The 18839-nt window shown below is 42.7% G+C and overlaps 1 protein-coding gene across 3 annotated transcripts in view; it reads left to right on the plus strand.

Annotated features, from left to right (window-relative positions):
- The window catches only part of CAPN6 (calpain 6), a 66648-nt gene that overhangs the window by 23346 nt on the left and 24463 nt on the right, over positions 1-18839 (plus strand). For all 3 annotated transcript variants that reach the window (XM_081179320.1, XM_081179319.1, XM_081179318.1), the window contains exons 4-6: positions 13395-13526; positions 14886-15094; positions 16159-16351. In XM_081179320.1, the coding sequence (XP_081035446.1) occupies positions 13395-13526; positions 14886-15094; positions 16159-16351 (534 nt within the window). The remainder of the gene's footprint in view (positions 1-13394; positions 13527-14885; positions 15095-16158; positions 16352-18839) is intronic.

Raw genomic sequence — 18839 nt, forward strand, 5'->3', positions numbered from 1 at the left:
GTCCTGCACCCTATCTAAGCACTCAGTCATGAAAACTATTACAGTGGTACCTCAGGTTAAGTACTTAATTCATTCCGGGGGTCCGTTCTTAACCTGAAACTGTTCTTAACCTGAAGCACCACTTTAGCTAATGGGGCCTCTCGCTGCTGCCGCGCCGCCGGAGCACGATTTCTGTTCTCATCCTGAAGCAAAGTTCTTAACCTGAAGCACTATTTCTGGGTTAGCTGAGTCTGTAACCTGAAGCGTATGTAACCCAAGGTACCACTGTATTATTCTTTTGTTATTTATTTATCATTGTATTTTATTTTATGAATAATAATAATTGCCATTCTAAGAGAACAAGGGTGAGTTCCAGCACCTCTTTTTCTAGGAAAACAGGACTGCCTATACCCGTAGATCTCAGGGCAGTTCACAACTTAAAATTACAGTATAAAAAAATCTAAAATACATGATAAAAACAAGACAACCCAATAATCCCCCCTTCCACAACACATTTAAAAGGGCATCAAGTGCCAATTAGCCAAAGGCCTGGTTGAAGAGAAATGTTTTTGCCTGGCGTGTAAAGGTGCATAATGAAGGTGCCAGCTGAACCTTCCTGGGAAGAGCATTCCACAAATGGAGAGCCACTCCTGTCTGCTACGCCGTTCTTCCCTCAGGCAGTTGTTGACCATGTGAGGGGCCTCCATGGGTATCATGCAAGGGGTCCAGGGAATTTGTATGACCACATAACCCTTTTCTGCCTATGTTGCCTCTTCGGACAGTAACACTTGAAGAGGGCTCTTGTTTCTATCATAGTCTTAGTTTGAGGTAAACCTAAGCCTAATTTCTAATATACTGGATTTTGCCTCACATTTGGACAAATATTGACTAATTTGGTTTGTGACCTGCCCTTCAACAGATTCCGGGAGCAGCTCACAAAAGGCTAAGGTTACATTAATTATCCCATAACAGGAAAGAGCAGCAGAAAAGCAGACGGCTAAAAGTAAAGCAGGCACCATTCACAGCAGCAGCAAGACATTATTAACATTATTCGTTATTAAGTTTCTATACTGCCCTTCATCTGAAGATTACAGGGCAGTTTACAATATAAAAACACAAAAAATCATAACACTAACAAACAAAAACAGTACCACCCACTCTGTAGATGCATACACAATTTAGAAGGCCATGTATTGTTTAACTAGACAAATGCCTGGGGGAAGAGGAATGTTTTAGCTTAGCACCTAAAGATGTATAATGAAGGCACCAGGTGAGCCTCCCTGGGGAGGGCATTCTACAAGCAGGGAGCTACTACAGAAAAGGCCCATTCTCATGTTGCAACCTTCTGAATCTCTCGTGAAGGGGGCACACAAAGAAGAGCTTCATCTTATGATTGCCGGGTCTAGGGTGGTTCAAATAGGTAGAAGCGGTCCTTGAGGTATTGGGTCCTGAGCCATGTAAGGCTTTATAGGTCAAAACCAGCACTTCAATTGGGCCCGGAAACTAATTGGTAGGCAGTGCAGTCAGGTCAGGATCGATGTAATATGCTCAAATCATCTTTTCATGATAACACACCAACCCTAGATTCATTCTGTTTGTTTGTTTATCTATTTAGTTTTTTATCCTATCTTTCCTCTGAAAGACATCATGGCTGGTAAAAGCTATCAGTTCAAAACTGCAAAAAAATAAAACGCTGTGATAAATTCTAATTTAGGAAGATTATATGCCTATTGCATTGAAAATGGCTCACAATTACATAGCTGAGGAAGACTTGTAACCATTTCTGCACCGTTTGGTGGGATTTCATTTCTTACGTGTCAATTTTAAATATATAAAACTGTCTTCCCGCAACCAAACTGCAAAATTTGGCTTTCATGATGCTTTTATTTTTCTATATTATCTTCTTTCTATTTATTTGAAAAATATAACCTCTGTACTACAGTTCTGCAATTTTGATAATCAGGGTTTTCTTTGGCATTTTTTATGTTATGTTAATAAAAATTTAAATTAAAAATAAATAAATTTTAATGCTGCAGTTTCACATTGCTTTCACCCTCTGGAATGTATTTACTGTAGAGTGGTATTCATCAGAAGGTTGGGTTCCATAGATTGTTCATGTAGAACATTCAGGTCAGCAGTAAAATGTCCTGAGAGATTGAGATGTTCTCACTGGCTTCTTACTATTGCCATTTCTAACATTAGAATTGTATTCATTCATTATTTTGCTTAGAGAGTGGTTGTCCTAGGTAGAAAGCAGCAAGAGACTGCTAGCATATCGTTCTTCCTGTTGGAGCTCAGGCCTTGATAACATGAAGCTTTACCATGGTATCAACCTTCTAGTCAAGTACTGTATTTTTCGCTCTATAAGACGCACCAGACCACAAGACGCACCTAGTTTTTGGAAGAGGAAAACAAGAAAAAAAAATTCTGAATCTCAGAAGCCAGAACAACAAGAGAGATCGCTGCACAGTGAAAGCAGCAATCCCTCTTGCTGTTCTGGCTTCTGTGATAGCTGCGCATTTGCTCCATAAGACGCGCACACATTTCCCCTTACTTTTTAGAAGGGAAAAAGTGAGTCTTATAGAGCAAAAAATATGGTATATTTCAGCTTGTTTCTGACCATTAAATTTGTTCATCCATTCCCCACCCCACATTAAAAACATTGACATTTGCAAGTGTTTGCAAAAATGCAGAAGAGTTCATATTCATCAGCAGGCTACCCCTGCAGACTTGTGCTGCTATATAGAGTAAATTTGCGTAGTGATATTAACGCTTATGCAGAGTTCTGCCTAATGAGCTGTGACTCTACTGGCTATGCTGAAAATGCTAATTAAGAGGGGGGAAACAACTCTTTTCCTGCCAATATTTTCAGAGATGCTCTCTGCCAAGTGAAACTGAAGGAATGGTGTTTTAAGGATCAACTATTTCAATTTTTCCCTATTTAGAAACTTAGTGTTCTCCAGAAGGTTGCTTTTTGAGTAGGCTTCAGTCACATACTTGTGAATTTTGAGCTTTTGCACACAAAAATATTTCCCCAAAAAGATAGGACTTTTGTGAAAGAAAGTGATTGGTAGATGCAGCAGAAAGTGTGAGATGACACTTGTCACTGGAGAACAGGTGAGGTTCCTGCAGACCGGAAGCAGGCAAATGTTGTCCTGATCTTTAAAAAAAAGTGGGGAAAGAAGACCCAGGAAACTACCAACCAGTGAGCTTGATGTTGATACCAGGGAAGGCCCTAGAACAGATAATGAAACACTTGCTTTGTGAGCAATTAGAAAAGTATCCTGTGATTACTAAGACCCAGTATGTGTTTCTCAAAAACAAGTCATGCCAGACAAACCACATGTCTTTTTGATGAAGTTACAAGCTTGGAGGATGAGGGAAATGCTGTGGACATCTTGATTTTAGTAAGGTTTTTGACAACCCGCCAGTGATATTCTTGTGAACCTGGTAAAATGTGGGCTGGACAAAGTAACTGTTAATTGGATTTGTAGCTAGTTGACTGACCAAATTCAAAGAGCGTTCACAAATGGTTCCTTATCATTCTGGGGAAAAGTGACAAATAGGGTGCTGCAGGATTCTGTCGTAGGCACAATATTGTTCTTAAAAAATACCAAATCTAGTGTGCCAATGTCAATGCCAGGATATTTGTGACATCAGAAATTGTTTTGTGAATTACCATTGTTAAGTACGAAACTATCACTTCACTTTTCTTCTTTTCATTTCCTTGGGAGCTCTCTTTTTACAATCCCCATGCAACTCAGGACAACGCTTTTACGCATCTGAAAAACTGAACTGTAGTGCCTGAAAGCTTAGGGCATAATAAATTGGTTAGTCTTTAAAGGGCCATAATACTTCTTACAGTTTTAAAAAGAACAGGTACTAGGAAAAAAAGAGAGAATGGGACTCTTCTAGATAGATAAAAGTGGTTAGCTTAAGAGGGTAAAAGCAGTATAAGATAAATAATTGCTGCTTCTGCAATGGCAAGAGGTTGAAGCTAAGTAAATTTTAATTGCTGTAGAAGGTGGTCTTGTGCACTGTACACAAGTAATGTGTTTTGCCATAGAGGCTCTCAGTTTGGACTGAGCATGCTCCGCAGGAGAGAAATGCTCTCCAAGTTGGTTAGTTTATACAGACTTTTGCTTAAAACAGAAAGAAATCGGACATGATGGGGATGCATAGATTGGCAGGAGTTAGAAACTGGAGAGTAGCATGATGGGTAAAAGTGAATATGAAACAATATTATGTTGCGTCATGTCGCTTTCAGGGTCAGTGTTCTTAGCATTGCTTGGAAATAGCTGCCAAGGCTTTCAGGCACAGGAACATTTAAGCCCTCCTGGAAATGCCAAGGATGCAATGTGTGTCATTTTCTAAGCAAGGAATAGATTTTATCTCGCTGGTGAATTCTGTGATTGGCCCCAGCCTGCAGGTGCCAGACTCGCTGGCGTTGGAAGTCCTTGACTATGGGAGGAGTTTGCAGTTGCAGGGTCCCTCTTAAAGCCTTCTTTGATAGCTTACCTAGTGAAGAGAAGAGAAGAGAAGAGAAGAGTGAGAGTCAGATCCAGCCAAGAGCACGGACACACAATTCGTTCCCGTGCCTAAACTCTTTTGCCATGGGGCGGTTAATGAAATCGGCATGCTTACGACGACCTCTAATCCTCATCATGCAGCTGACTATCACATATATCGTTGTCACTTTCAGCACCACAACCAAGAAGGTTGTGTTTTGTGTGAATGTATATGTATGTATGCGTGTAGTTATTAACATGAGAGCATACCCAAGGGTGTGTCTGAACAGGCACAAGGGACACTTGGTTTCACAGTACGGCAATCCGTACAGCAAATACTTTTGTGGGTGTGACTCAGAAATGGATGAGCTTTCATGCTTGCATATATGTGTTTGCCTCCTCCTCCTCTTCCTTCTCTTCCTTCTTCTTCTTTCTATAATCACACCTTTCATCCAAGTAGTCAAGGTGGTGTACATGGTACTCCTACTCACCATTCTATCTTCACAACAATCCCGGAAGGTAGAGCGGTCTAAGAGACAGTGATGGGCCCAAGGTTACCCTGTGAGTTTTATGGCTTAGTGGGGATTTGAATCCTGGTCTCCTAGCCCAGCACTCTAGTTACTGCACCACAATGCATGTGTTGATCTCTATGTGTGTGTTTCAAAGTTTGTGGGTGTAAAAGCAGTGAGTGTCCTCTCTGTCTGTGACTCAATGGAAGTGAGCCCTGAAGGGGCACAGGCAACTGAATATATTGACAAGTCTCCCACCTTTGCTCCAGTCCACCCTCTACCACAAATTATTGTCCTCACATGTAATACTGCAATATCTGACTTGCTGATGCTATGGAATCGATAGAGAATGACATCTTGACCCCATTAAAGCCAAAGGCGGTTCTGGCTTCATTAGGGTTTGCATTTCACTATAAAGAAATAAGCAACTCAAGGATCATAATAGCATCGCCCTGGAAAAGGCCAGGGTGGGGGGAGGCAGGGAGATATGATATCATTTCAGAAAGCTTATTTTTGTGGCTTCAGCCTACTGAAGACCATTCTTCCAGACATCTCTCAGTTTGGCAATACAGAATAAACTGTATGAACTTCAAACCAGATGACAATATAACAAAACAATGTTATGAGTCTTCACCTTATTTATTACCCGTTAAACATAGGCCAGATTTAATAGGGTTTGTTTTTTTCCTGGCAGCACACAGCTCTTTCATTTTTACATATTTACATAGAAGAAATAGCTGAGCTACCGTTAGTTAGATCATTTGTAAGCAAAACCACCTGTGTTTTATCCCAGCAGATAAATTATATCATCACTAAATATTGGAGGGGTTTTCCATTCACAATAAGAATAAGCCCAAAAGTTGTGGAACTCCCTCTTTTCTGATCTCTGATGGTTTCGACTGTTGCAACTCATTCTGGGGTACAAGTTCCAAGATTCTCCAACTGTTCCATTCACAACTAGCTTCATGTCTCGGGGCTAAGCAAACTCTTCTGATGTGCTGATAATTTGATTGTGGTTGCGTGCATGAGATCCCTGGGCATAGACTGCCACCACGAGGCAATGAAATACTTCAAACCGCTTTGCTATGAGCCTCTGAAAAAGATTAGGTATAGGACAGCCATAGGAAGGCCCTCGGGAACGAGCAAAAGTTTTCCAAATGTTCTTGGATCTAAGGCATTATAAAGTAAAATGTTGCTTTGAATACCATAAATTAAACAATGTGTGGTTTATGACACAATGTACTACATTTTTATGACTGTAGCAAGCCTCACGGTAAGCTCTGGGATCTCTTAAATTTGTTCTCATCAGTTGTGAAGCTTGCAAAATACACACCAGTTATAGCTTTTGATATTGCTGTCTGCTCTCGTGTGCTGCGGTTGGCTAGCAACCCCTTGCGTCTTTGCCCGCCTAAACTTTAAATGCTCCGTGAGAGAGCTTAAGAGCAGACTTCTCTGAATTTAGAAAAGGATTGTAGCTCAGGGCGAATAATTCATTGCAGTTTCTCACCGTTTCTCATTTTTTCCCCAATCTCAAGTTCAACTTTCCTCATTTCTTTAGTTTGAACTTTACACATTTCTTTATACAATTAGAGGTGTATAGGGTGTTGGGGTAGAGGTAGTACCCCGGTGGGGGACACATATTGCTCCTTCTGGGGTAGTTTGTACACCTTTGGCCCCCACCCTGCATTCAGCTCTCACCTGTGGCTCCGAGAAGCTGCCAGCATGTGACAGCAGCCACACCCCGGGAAACAGCTTTGACTGGCTGGTAGCTGATGGGTCTCAAACCCTCAGTCGAGTTAGGGACTAGCCCCTGCATACAAAGACAGGGTCTGGCGGATTGAGTGGACGAGGCCAATAGTGGGTCAAATGGTCAGGAAGGCAGTTTCTGCATACAGTGGTACCTCTGGTTACATACTTAAGTCATTTTGGAGGTGAGTTCTTAACATGAAACTGTTCTTAACCTGAGACACCACTTTAGCTAATGGGGCCTGCTGCTGCTGCTGCCATGCCACCGGAGCACAATTTCTGTTCTCATCCTGAAGCAAAGTTCTTAACCCAAGGTACTATTTCTGGGTTAGCAGAGTCTGTAACTTGAAGCGTCTTTAACCCGAGGTACCATTGTATATAATTATGTAATTGACTTTTTATTTTTATTCTTTGTATATCATATTGTTGTTATGTTACTATGGGCAATGGCTGACGCAAATAAAGATTCATTCATTCTGCATATGCTGTAGAGGGAAGTGAGGGGCAGATGGGGCTAATCAACTTGGGAAGGTAGCCCATCTAGGAGAAGGAAAGATGATCCTAAACCTTTCTGCCTTGCTTGCTATCTTTCGGAGAAGAAAAGGCCAAGGAGTAAACCCTTCACAATTCCGGAGTGGAGTTCCTAAGATGCTTAGATGGCACCTTGTATGCCTCCTTTCAGCAACTCCTGCAGCCAAGCTCGTGCCAGTGAGGCTACAAGTGGGGTCTTGTTGTCTGGACAGTCCCAGACCTCCATACACACTACCCAGGCTTGCACCCAGGAGAAGTCACTTTGGTGCTGCTAATGCAGTGGTTTGACTTCACCTCACCAAGGTGCACTCCATTGTCTCTTGAGACAGATGGTGCCAACAAGTTTTGTGCAATTTTGCACAATTTAAATATTTTTGCAAAGCAGTTTTCTTAATATTTCTTAATGTTTTTGTATGCTAAATTTCACTAATACAGTCATACCTTGAGTTGAATGCATTTCAGGTTGAGCGCATTCGAGTTGCGCTCCGTGGCAACCCAGAAGTAATGGAGCGCGTTAGTTCTGGGTTTTGCCACTCGCACATGCGCAGACACTCAAAAATGACGTCATGCGCGGAAGCGGAGAAACATGACCCATGCACGCACAGACACGTCGTTGTGTTTTGCATTCCGTTCGGGATGCGAACGGGGCTCTGGAACAGATCCCGTTTGCATCCCAAGGTACCACTGTACATGTGTTTTCACCCCATGCATATACCTTTGTACATATTACTTGGATGGAGAAGTGCATTGCAAAATTCAGAGAAGTGTAAATTTCCTAGCAAAAACCCACTATTCAATGCTCAATAAGAGCAAACAGCAATCTGAGGAAAACCTCAATTAACATTTGCTCCAATTGAGTGCTTAAAAGCAGGTTTTCATGGGGAAAGCTCTGGGGCAAAAAACCAAAAAACCGCTGCTTGGAGGTTTGAGCATTTAAGCACAGGCCTGTGTCTGGAAACAGCGGAGCAACAGGTAAGTGTGGGTAGATTCTTACCACATTTTGTGGACTCACAAAGCTGCCTCATGCCAGGCCAGGCTGTTTGCATGTGTAGCTAGACACAATACCCTCCTGGGTTGTTTTTGCTGCAAGAAACTGACACAGCTACCTCTGTTGATAGTTTTTTTAAAAGCAGTGAGCAGAAATAAAACACCGTATTTTTCGCTCCATAGGATGCACCTTGTTTTAGAGGGGGAGAACAAGAAAAAAAAAATCTCCCCCTCTCTGCGCAGCACCCCTTCAGCGAAGCGGCAGGAGAAACAGAGCCCCTTCCATTTCTCCTCCCGCTTCGCTGAAGGGGCGCTGCACAGAGAGGGAAAGCTGTGCAGCACCTCTCCAGCGAAGCCAGGAGAGCAAGAGGGATCGGTGCGCACCGATCCCTCTCACTCTCCTGGCTTCAACGTAGCAACCCGAAGCCTTCGGAGCACAGCGGGACTTCCCGCTGCGCTCCGGAGGCTTTAGGCAGCTATCTGTGAAGCCTGGAGAGCGAGAGGGGTCGGTGCGCACCGACCCCTCTCGCTCTTCAGGCTTCAGCGAAAGCAACGCAAAGCCTCTGGAGCACAGAGGGAGTGCTCCCTCTGCGCTTCGGAGGCTTCGCGTTGCTATCGCTGAAGCCAAGGAGCCTGCATTCACTCCATAAGATGCACACACATTTCCCCATAATTGTTGGAGGGGGAAAAGTGTGTCTTACAGAGCAAAAAATACGGTAAATACAAAGCAGTGTAAAAGGAATTGGCAGCCATAAAATAAGTTAGATTAACAAGCAAACGAAAGCTTTTGCTTGGTGCCAAAATTATATCAAAACAGGCGTTCCTGGTCAGAGCATTCTACAGCCAGGGAATCACCAGCAAGGTCCTTTCTTCAGTTGCGAGCCACCATATATTCAGTGATGTTGGCCCTCAAAGAAAAGACTCTAAAATATTTTAGGAAGGGCCATAGTTCAGGGGTAGAGTATCCATTTTCCGTGCGGAATACCCCAGTTTCAAACCCCAGGATCTCCACGTAGGACTGGGAGAGACCTGAGTTTGAAGCTCTGGAGTGCAGCTGCTGGTCAGTGTAGACTAGATGGGCCAGTGGTCTGACTCATTATAAGGCAGCAGCCTTTGTTCTTCCTCACAGGTTTGGCTTATGGAGGAAGTCTTCATCTGTTCAGTGATTGAAGCCACGCACTTGGTCCCCATGCAGCCTGAAACCATCTAATTTGATGTCTGCTGCCCTCTACCTCCTCTTCTTAGAAGGAAGAAACTGGTTAATCCTTGTCCAAAAAAGCAGGATGTCAAAAGCCATATTCCTCCCAAGGTTGGGTTGTTCAATGTTGAAATAACACATACATCTGTCACAGAGCCCTAGGAGTAGAGAGATAATACAGAGGAAATCCAGTTGTCTTGTTTAAAGCTTCTAATAAAACGATACCTTTTATTTAAATACTGCATTAGTTATGCACGCGCTCTGCCTGCAGGCTCATTCCAGATGCACTAAAATGATCAGATTTATCTCCATAGCTGGTACTAACTTTTATTTGCCCATTTGTAAGTGGGGAGGTGGTAGCATCCCTTAGGGTTCTGTGGAAGGCTTCTCTCTCATCAAGAAAATGCAGGGTGCTTTGCTATTTACGAGATCATTTATGGCTGATAAATTTATGTGGAATTGTCCATAAATACTTCCGGTGGGGGGGGGGGAGCAGGGAGAGGCAGTAGCATCATTTATTGTTTCCGAAAGAACGCACATCTTTCCTATTTTTAATGAGCGTCAGCCAAGTGAATTATAGTTCTGATTTCAGGGAGAGTTGTGACGGCACAGAAAGACCATTGGTTATAATCCAGTTCAGTACAACCCCATCAGCACTATGCATTTAAATGAGCATTATATCCATTTAAACAGTCATGGATGCCTCCTCAAGAATTCTGGGGAACTGTAGTTTAATAATAGGTGCTGAGGGCTGTTAGGAGACTCCGTGTTCCCCTCACAGAGCTACAATTCCCAAAGTAGAATGCTTCTTCCTAAGCTCTGTGAGGGGAATAGAGCTCTCCTAACATCTTTCAGCCCGCTTAACAAACACAACTTCCCAGAATTCTTTGAGAATGTTAATTTAAAGATCTTTTTCATCTCATCATAAATGAGGTTCCAGAGCTCTCTAATTTCTACCTCTACTACTCAGGCAGTGCACTTCTATGCATGTTTTGGGCTTACTCTAAAGTAAGCCTGCTTAGAATTAGTTACGTACAAACTGTATAATAAAAACTATGGTTGCCGGGTCATCTTGAGATGTGTGAGGTGGAGCCAATGACTGAGAGGGTAAACCCTGACTATGCTTGGAGGCTCAGGAGGGTGTAGCTCAATATACTGGAGAAACAGAGCTGGAAACAAAAGCTTTCAAATCAAGCAGTTTTGTCTCCTTACCCTGAAATTTTAGCTCATTGAGAAAATAGCTTAAAATTCAGGTCAAAGACTTCCCAATAATTTGAATAAAGACATCCCCCTCCCATGAATTCTCCCATTGTCCATGGTAGTCTTCGCTGTGAATGTGTGACAGAATCAAATCACTTTAAGCTTGTAAATACGTTGAGCAACATTCATTCTTAGGCTGCTCCTAGCTTGTAAGTTTATGCAGACTTATGCAACTGTAATGGGAAGGGGAAAGAAACAGCAAAAGAAGTTCTGTGTCATCCTTATATTTGTTTTGGAATAAGCCTTAACCACATCCACATGGAAGGCTGTCTGCATTGCTGACCTCTGGGACTCAGCGGCTCAAAGCGATGAGAGAACCCAGACAAGCTGTATTCTCACCATGACTTTGCATTGTAATTCTGGCAAAGGGATGCAAGCATGATATATAGTCTCTTTTTCGGCTGGTCAAATGTGAGTGTGCTTGAATGATTATTGTTTTGGATTCCAAAACTAAGGTCACAAGCAGGATGAACCCAACAACACTCCTCTTGAAATGCATTCACTATTAAAAGTTATAAAAGGAAGCTGGAAAGCATCAATGCCAGAGATAAGATTCGGAATTCTGAACTATTTCCAGTGTAGAGTTGGGATATTTTCTTCCTACGCAGTGATTAAAAGGATGTTGATGTTTTGGTATCTAAACTCCTAAAGCTTTGAACACATTAGCGACATAAAACGCAGCAGGGCCATTTCACTCATTATGTTTCAAGCCACATTTGCAAACTGCTGTTCACACCATGGAGGGGGGGGGTCTTCGCCTGATCCATATTACCTTTTTGGTGTGTCCCCCCACTCTCATCTGCACATGTGCTATCATCTGTGCATGCACAATGGCTATCTCATGGGTACACACCTCAGCTGAAATGCAAAGCAGTGGGAGATGGTTTTGGGGAAAATCTGATGGAAGGTAGGTTTTTTTTGGGGGGGGGGGGCTCACCAAACAGCAGCATTTCTCAAGAAACTGCAAGATTGATGTGGGTTGTGGTCAACATCATGTGTTCATAGCTTCAAACACCAGTGGTAGGAATGCACTGGAGCCAGATTAAATGGTAATGTATACACAACCTTAATATCTGTGTTCACGTTGGTCTGTGACAACACTCAGGTCGTTATTCTAGTATGGCATGTTCCACAGCTTGGAATATCTACAGGGTTCTGCTATCAATCTTTATGATTCCCGCTGAAAAATTGTAATCTGCAAATGCAAATAATTTGCCCCAGGGCATACAGGAATGACTCCTGCCCTTTGAGCCATCTCACAGCCCTGCCTTTGCCTCACAGCAGGATTTTGGTTTCGGATGCAAACACCACTGAACACATTGAAATGTGCTTCTGAGTAAACGTGTTTAAGATTGGGTTTTGATTCTGTTGAGGCGGTTGCCTCATTTTGCGTTCCCATGTTTCCCAGTGTTTCATAAAGCAACAGGCTCCTAAAACTTAGAATTTCTCTGAGCTTTTGAACCCCCTTCTCCACTTTCTAAATTTATGGGGCACTACAGGGGTTCCTCTTCTCAGTGCCACTCCTCTACAGTGTGCAAAAATTCTTGCACAAAATTGTGTGCTCATAAAGTCTGCTGCTGAATGTTTTTTAAAAGATTGTTTTTGAGATTGCTTTTTGCAAACATCGTGTGCATCCCTGTTCTCCAGTGCTCACACTGCTCCTGCACAAATGATTTCCATGTTCACTTCAATGTAGGGGGCTGTTCAGTCTGCGCATTGCACACCAGGAATTTTCTCCCCCACTGAAGTGAATGGGGAGGCCACTCCATGCACGAGATCCATGAGCGTGTTAACCTGTATCTTCTCCCATTGCCTGAATTCCAGGAGTTGCCACCATGGAAGTTCCTGTCCATGGTGGCTCTTGTTTCCTACTGGTGGGTGGAAACAAAAATGGGCCACTTAATTCATTCTATAGTTCTGCACCACCTTTGACGAGAGCTTTCTTCCTTTTTAACTAAGGGCTCTGTTGGTGCGTGAGCATCTACTCTTGGGTTTTCATTTCTTTCTGCAGCAGAGTTCCTTTTACAAAACAGTTTTCCTTCATCTTTTACTTCTTTACAGCAGCAGCAGCATTCCAGCTATCTCTTCATGAAATTCCCTTTACAGGAATAGACACCATTTGGTTCTGTTTCTCAGTCTTTATTATTTACAAAACTTTACACTGGTCAATAACAAATAAAACAAGATAATCTTTTTCTCTTTTAGCCATTCGGCCAGAGACCTAATGTTGAATCATTCACATGCTCATTTACACTAGCAACTTGTTCAAGACCATTTTCCAGATTTCTTCTAGAATCTTCCAACAGGCTCATCCATACTTTGCGTGTCCCTTGATTTCTAGGCACAGGCCCGAGAGCTTTTTCTTTTGCCCTGTCACTTTCCCTGGGAAAACCCGCTGTCTACTGCTGAATCAGAACAAATGTCAATCTGCAGAAAACCCAACTGATGTTTGTTTTGATTCAGCGGTAAACAGGGGGTTTTCCTGGGGAAAGCGGTAGGGCGGAAGAAAAACCTCTGAGAATCATGACCAGAAATCACAGGACACAGCGGAAATGTGGATGACCCCAAATATTTCAGCAAAGTTTCAAGCAGGTCAAATGTTTGAAACCTGGGAGCCATTTGCCTGATTTATAATACTGTGAAACCAATTTGCTTATGTGTGTTTTGCCTTTAAAGGAGCTCTCTGAAGATCCTCACTTGGTTGTCAATGGAATCAGTTCCCACGACTTGCACCAAGGGAAGCTGGGAAACTGCTGGTTTGTGGCAGCCTGCTCTTGCCTGGCCCTTCGGCAGAACCTCTGGCAAAAGGTACTGTGCTACTGAGCAACAGACGAGGATTCCCAGGGCTCTAAAGCGATGGGTGTCAAGGACGCTAAAGCCAGCTACTCTGGGAATACTTTCGCTTTTAGACAGTAATAACGATAAATCATATGTGGTTTAGGATCCCAAGTCCTTTTGATCTTGGGAGAGAAACAACTGGTGTTTCTTTCCATGAGTGATTTTTTAATGAGCACATCTGGATGGGGAGGCAGGGTCAAATGCAGCCCTCCAGGGTCAAATGCAGCCCTCTTCCCTTCAGAACTCTCCCCAAGCCCACAGTCCTCACAGACTTGGCTTCATCCACCGATTGAGTGTTTTTGATTGGATGGAACTATGATTGTGGCCCCTGGAAGGTCACCAAGAATGCAAAGCAGCCCTTGATCTAAAAAAAGTTCTTCATCCTTGGCTGACCAATTTACTCTGAATGAATAATTTTGTAAAACCATACATTTCCCTAACAGGGCAAATAGGATCTGAGGAGAGGTGATTCGTATCAGGAAGAAGGTGTGGGAGGAAAGGCTTAGCCTCTTCTCTCAGCTCTGCAGTCCCAAACCAATCCCTTCTACCTTGTACAGTGGTACCTCTAGTTACAAACTTAATTCATTCCAGAGGTCCATTTTTAACCTGAAACTGTTCTTAACTAGAGGCGTGCTTTCGCTAATGGGGCCTCTTGTTGCTGCTGTGCCACTGGCACACGATTTCTGTTCTCATCCTGGGGCAAAGTTCTCAACTTGAGGGAACTCTTCCAGGTTAGCAGAGTTTGTAACCTGAGGCGTTTGTAACTTGAGGTACCACTGTATCACCTTTTGAAACTAATTGAAATATAGATGTGCTATATATATATATATATGGATCTCCAGCATCTTGCCTTGTTTAACCCACGAAAACTAGCATGACTTGCTGCAAACCATTGGCATGTCTGTTCTTCTACATTCTGCCCCTGTTGAAGGTGCAGAGCTCCAGTTTTAGAAATCTGGCAGGGGGCACAGAGTGGAGGCGAGAGCATATCTATGGTGGTTATTTCAGGTTTCACATACATGGGCTTAGTTACAGTTAGGGAAAGAGTGACGAGCAGGTAGATCAGGGTCTGCTGGAAAAATCTCTGGGTGATTTCCAGGAGATTGGTAAGGAAAAGCTAGTAGCCTTTCTTCTAGGGCTATAAGAATGATCTTAACTAAAAAGGAATTTAAATTGTTTCCTTGTAATGGAAGTCTCCCCCTCCCCAATTACAAATCCATGTTTTTTGGGGTCTGATTATTTTTTTAATGGATCCATTTTATCAGTTAATCGAGAAATGTTTCCTGCCTCAATGCTTGGAGTAATTCTCTGTTTCTTTGGACACTTTAGGTGGTTCCATATGTTGAGGAACAGGACTGGGTTTCAGATAATCCAGATCAAAATGTAGGGATATTTCACTTCTGCTTCTGGCGTTTTGGAGAATGGATTGATGTGGTCATAGATGACCGCTTGCCAACTGTAGACAATGAGCTGATCTATTGCCATTCTAACGACCGCAATGAATTCTGGAGCGCCCTTCTGGAGAAGGCCTACGCAAAGTACGTGATTGCTTTGACTTGGCACAATTTCTGTTCTTTCAACAAAATGAAAACTGCCTTGTAATGTTGTTACAAAATGTTACAATCTTACCAAAACCAAGTGGTTTTAACAAATTGCCCATGATGATCTTGGGGCCCCTTCCTACCTCATGCCTTACATAGAATACACAAATTATCTAAGAGTGATAGGGGGTCTGTAGTAGAAAGGCTGATTTTCACTTTCCCTGCAGTGCATAGAATACACATGTAGCATGGTCAGATTGGGAGGGTTTCCTACGAGAAATTTCATGAAGACAGAAGTACTATAATGGACTCCCTCAACAGTCAAGATAAAGTTAGCAAGGTATCCATACCCAGTGCTATTTTTCTAGAAAACGAGGTGCCAGAACTCACCATGAACCCTTGTTCTCTTATAATGACAATAGTGCCCACTTGAGAGGCGCCAGACCTGAGTTCTGGCAAGTTCTGGATGAAAAGAAGCCCTGTCTATACCTGTAGGTAATGCATAGCTCTCCCTTGACAGCACAATTCTACTCTAGTTCAAATTTAATGGGGCTTATCTGCAGGAGAGTGGGTAGTTGCAGGAAATGGCTAGGAAGACATAACTAAAGGGTGTATGCCTTTCATTCTCCCACTCTGAGCTAAGGATGGTGAGATCTAGGTCTCTGGGTAAACAAATGATAGGAAACAGGAGTTTTTGTAGGTGGCTAAGACTATCTAGCGAGATGGCAAGGCAGAGAATTGAGTTTTAGCTTGACCAACTTACATCATTTTGGAGTTCTGGCTGCCTTTCTCTGGAGATATGATGTGGGGTAGTGGATTTCCCCATAGGATGGAGTATTTAAGCTCTGCCTGCTCCACCTTTGCCCAACCCGTGCATTTTTAAATAAACCCAAATATTACAAAATACCATCAAGAGTCTAGTGATCTCCTATCAAAGGAAATGAAACCTAGGTAAGCACGATGCCTCTAGAGGGGAGGAGGAGGGAGGCAGCCCATTGGGAGCAGCGAAACCTTCTTCATATATCTCGGTGTGTCCTCAATATACATTGTGTTACCACTAGGATGGCCGGGTCTTATGAAGCCCTGGATGGTGGCAACACCGCAGAGGCCATCGTTGACTTCACAGGAGCAGTTGCAGAATCCATTGACATGATTGATGGCCACTACAGCCATGATATCATCGAGCGGGCGAAACTCTTTGAAGACTTGCTGAAGGTGCAAAGAAGAGGAGGATTAATCAGCTGTTACATCATGGTAATTTTATATTACTAAGAGAAGGAGCATTAAAAAAAATTATAATAATAGTTGCTTGTCACCCAGAAAGTCTCTTAGAGGCCTACACTGAAAATATATATCCCATTCAAATGTGGAGGAGGATTCAAATGATGCATAAAAATTCCATACAGCATGGTAGGGGAAACAAAAAATAAGAAAAAAACCAGTCCCCACCCCATAACAATAATAAGAAACAACATTAGTAAACAATAAATGAAACAATACTCCAACCCACTAACTAACAAATTATCTAAGAGTGATAGGGGGTCTGCAGTAGGAAGACTGAACTAAAAAGAGCTGATTTTCACTTTCCCTGCAGTGCAGTCACAGGAGCCTGAGTTGTGTGTGTATATGTGCATGTACGCTCCATAATGACATTTTCGATGGGAGAATGACAAAGCGTAAGAGATGTCTGGAGCTGTGCATGGAGTGAGAGTTCACCCGTAGTTCCCTTGAAGGCACACTGGATTGTCGGAAGACAAATCTGTGTGGAAAGAGCTCCCTGGGGATAGAAGCTGTGAAAACCAAATCTGCAATCTAATCTGTCCCTTGCTATGCTCTTGACTCTTCACAGAAATGTGAGGTTCCACCCCCTTTGGAATAGGGTGAGGGATGAATAATTCCTGGATCAGACATAGATGAATAAAGCAGAGTTTTCCAGCTTCCAGTCCAAGCTTCTACTGCCTTCCCAGTTTGTTTGGTTGCTTATTTCTCATAGTCACAATCAATTTTCCAAACACTCATTTACAGCAGACAAATTGTCATTTGGTGCTGATTACAAATTCCAGGAGAGCAGTTGTGTTGCATTTTTTTTATTTGCTTGCTTGCTTACTTGCATGCAAATAAATAAAATGCAGCAGAACTACTCTCCTGGAATTTGTAATCACCACTCATTGGTGATTATTTTCTTGCGTACTTAACCTACAAGCAGTTCTAAACTGCTTAGTAGTTTAAAATACAACATAAAAACCTATAAAATGGTATTATACAACAGACAAAACCCTGGAAAATGGCAAAGAATCACATGGCGTTTCTTGGTGTCTTAGTTCTACGAAACTGCCTTTATTATACCATTCATAGGCCACTTACTTGTGTACATTCAGTGAAGGGATATGTATATACACACATGTGTGTTTTACAGTGCATGATATAAGGGGAAGGGCCATAGCTGAGTAGTAGAGCATATGCTTTGCATGCAGAAGGTCCCAGGTTCAATCCTTAGCATCTCCATGTAGAGATGTCCATGTCCTAAGTCCTGGAGAACCACTGACAGTCAGTGCAGAGAGCAGAGAGCTAGATGGCCCAATGGTCTGACTCCTTGGAAAGGAGCTTCCTATATACCTATTAGACCCAATAATGCTTTCATTCTGTTGGCATCAAGATGACAAATCTCTGGGTAGAAGCAACCTTGCATGCCTCCCTTGCGTGGAATTATAGTGGAATATAGCCCATGTTTAGCACCCTTTCCAATATTTGCAGACAGTTTTTTTCCCTGGAAGCAAATATGAAAACAAGCACTAAGCATGCTCTATATTCCAGCTCCAATGAATTAAACTGCCATGCCAATGCAGCCTCAGTCAGACATTGGCCATCAAACTCAATTTGGTCTACACAGACTAGCAGCTGCATGCAGAGGAGTAGGGAAACCCATACAGGGCTAAAAGAAGCCCTGGAATGGATTTAACCCAGGGGCTTATGTGAACATGATGTTCATTTGTAGAATGGCTATCTTACCCAGGACTCTGTAACAAGCAGCACCCCAGTCTTTTGATAGACTGAACAAAATACATTGCTTGTAGCAGCTCACTGGAACACAGGACGGAGGCCATTGTTCCAACTAGCCCAGTGTTTTCTGCATAGACTGGCAGCAGTTGTCTTGCGGTTTCGGACAGTGGACATTCTCCCACTCCCCATTGAGATGTTACAAATGCAACCTGGGACCCTCCACGTGCAGAGCAGGCACTGAGCTCGAGGTCTTTCTTTGTCTCTTCTTATCTTGTATGAAGACATTCCATTTGGCTTGCATTAAGAGTAAATAGCGGATGTGGCTAAGAAAAGCATATGGTGCTCTTCATTTATCTAGCCAACTGGTTTCAGACACTCAAGGCTATGGTTTTCTCTTGACCTGTGGTAAAAATACACATGGCATGGAAAATTAAAAGCTGTGTAAGATTCTCCATGTGAAAGTCCATCAACATTCCCAAGTTTGACTCTGGTTTTGGAAAAAAAGCAAAAATTGCCGACAGTAATGTGAATATCAAGAAGCATACAAACAGGAGCTGATTGGTTGTGTGATGGACGGTTTTCTTCAATTGCACCAGTTGTGCCTCTGAAGATTGCTCCATGGGGACAAGAGCAATATCAATTCAACATCAAGCTTAAATGAGCTTCCCTCACAACTTAGCTTCTAGCAAAGGTGGATGTGTTTGCAAACGCTATTACGTGTTTCTACACAGAGAGTTTTTAA

The sequence above is a fragment of the Podarcis bocagei genome (genome assembly GCF_964188305.1).
Source record: "Podarcis bocagei genome assembly, chromosome: Z".
Taxonomy (NCBI): domain Eukaryota; kingdom Metazoa; phylum Chordata; class Lepidosauria; order Squamata; family Lacertidae; genus Podarcis; species Podarcis bocagei.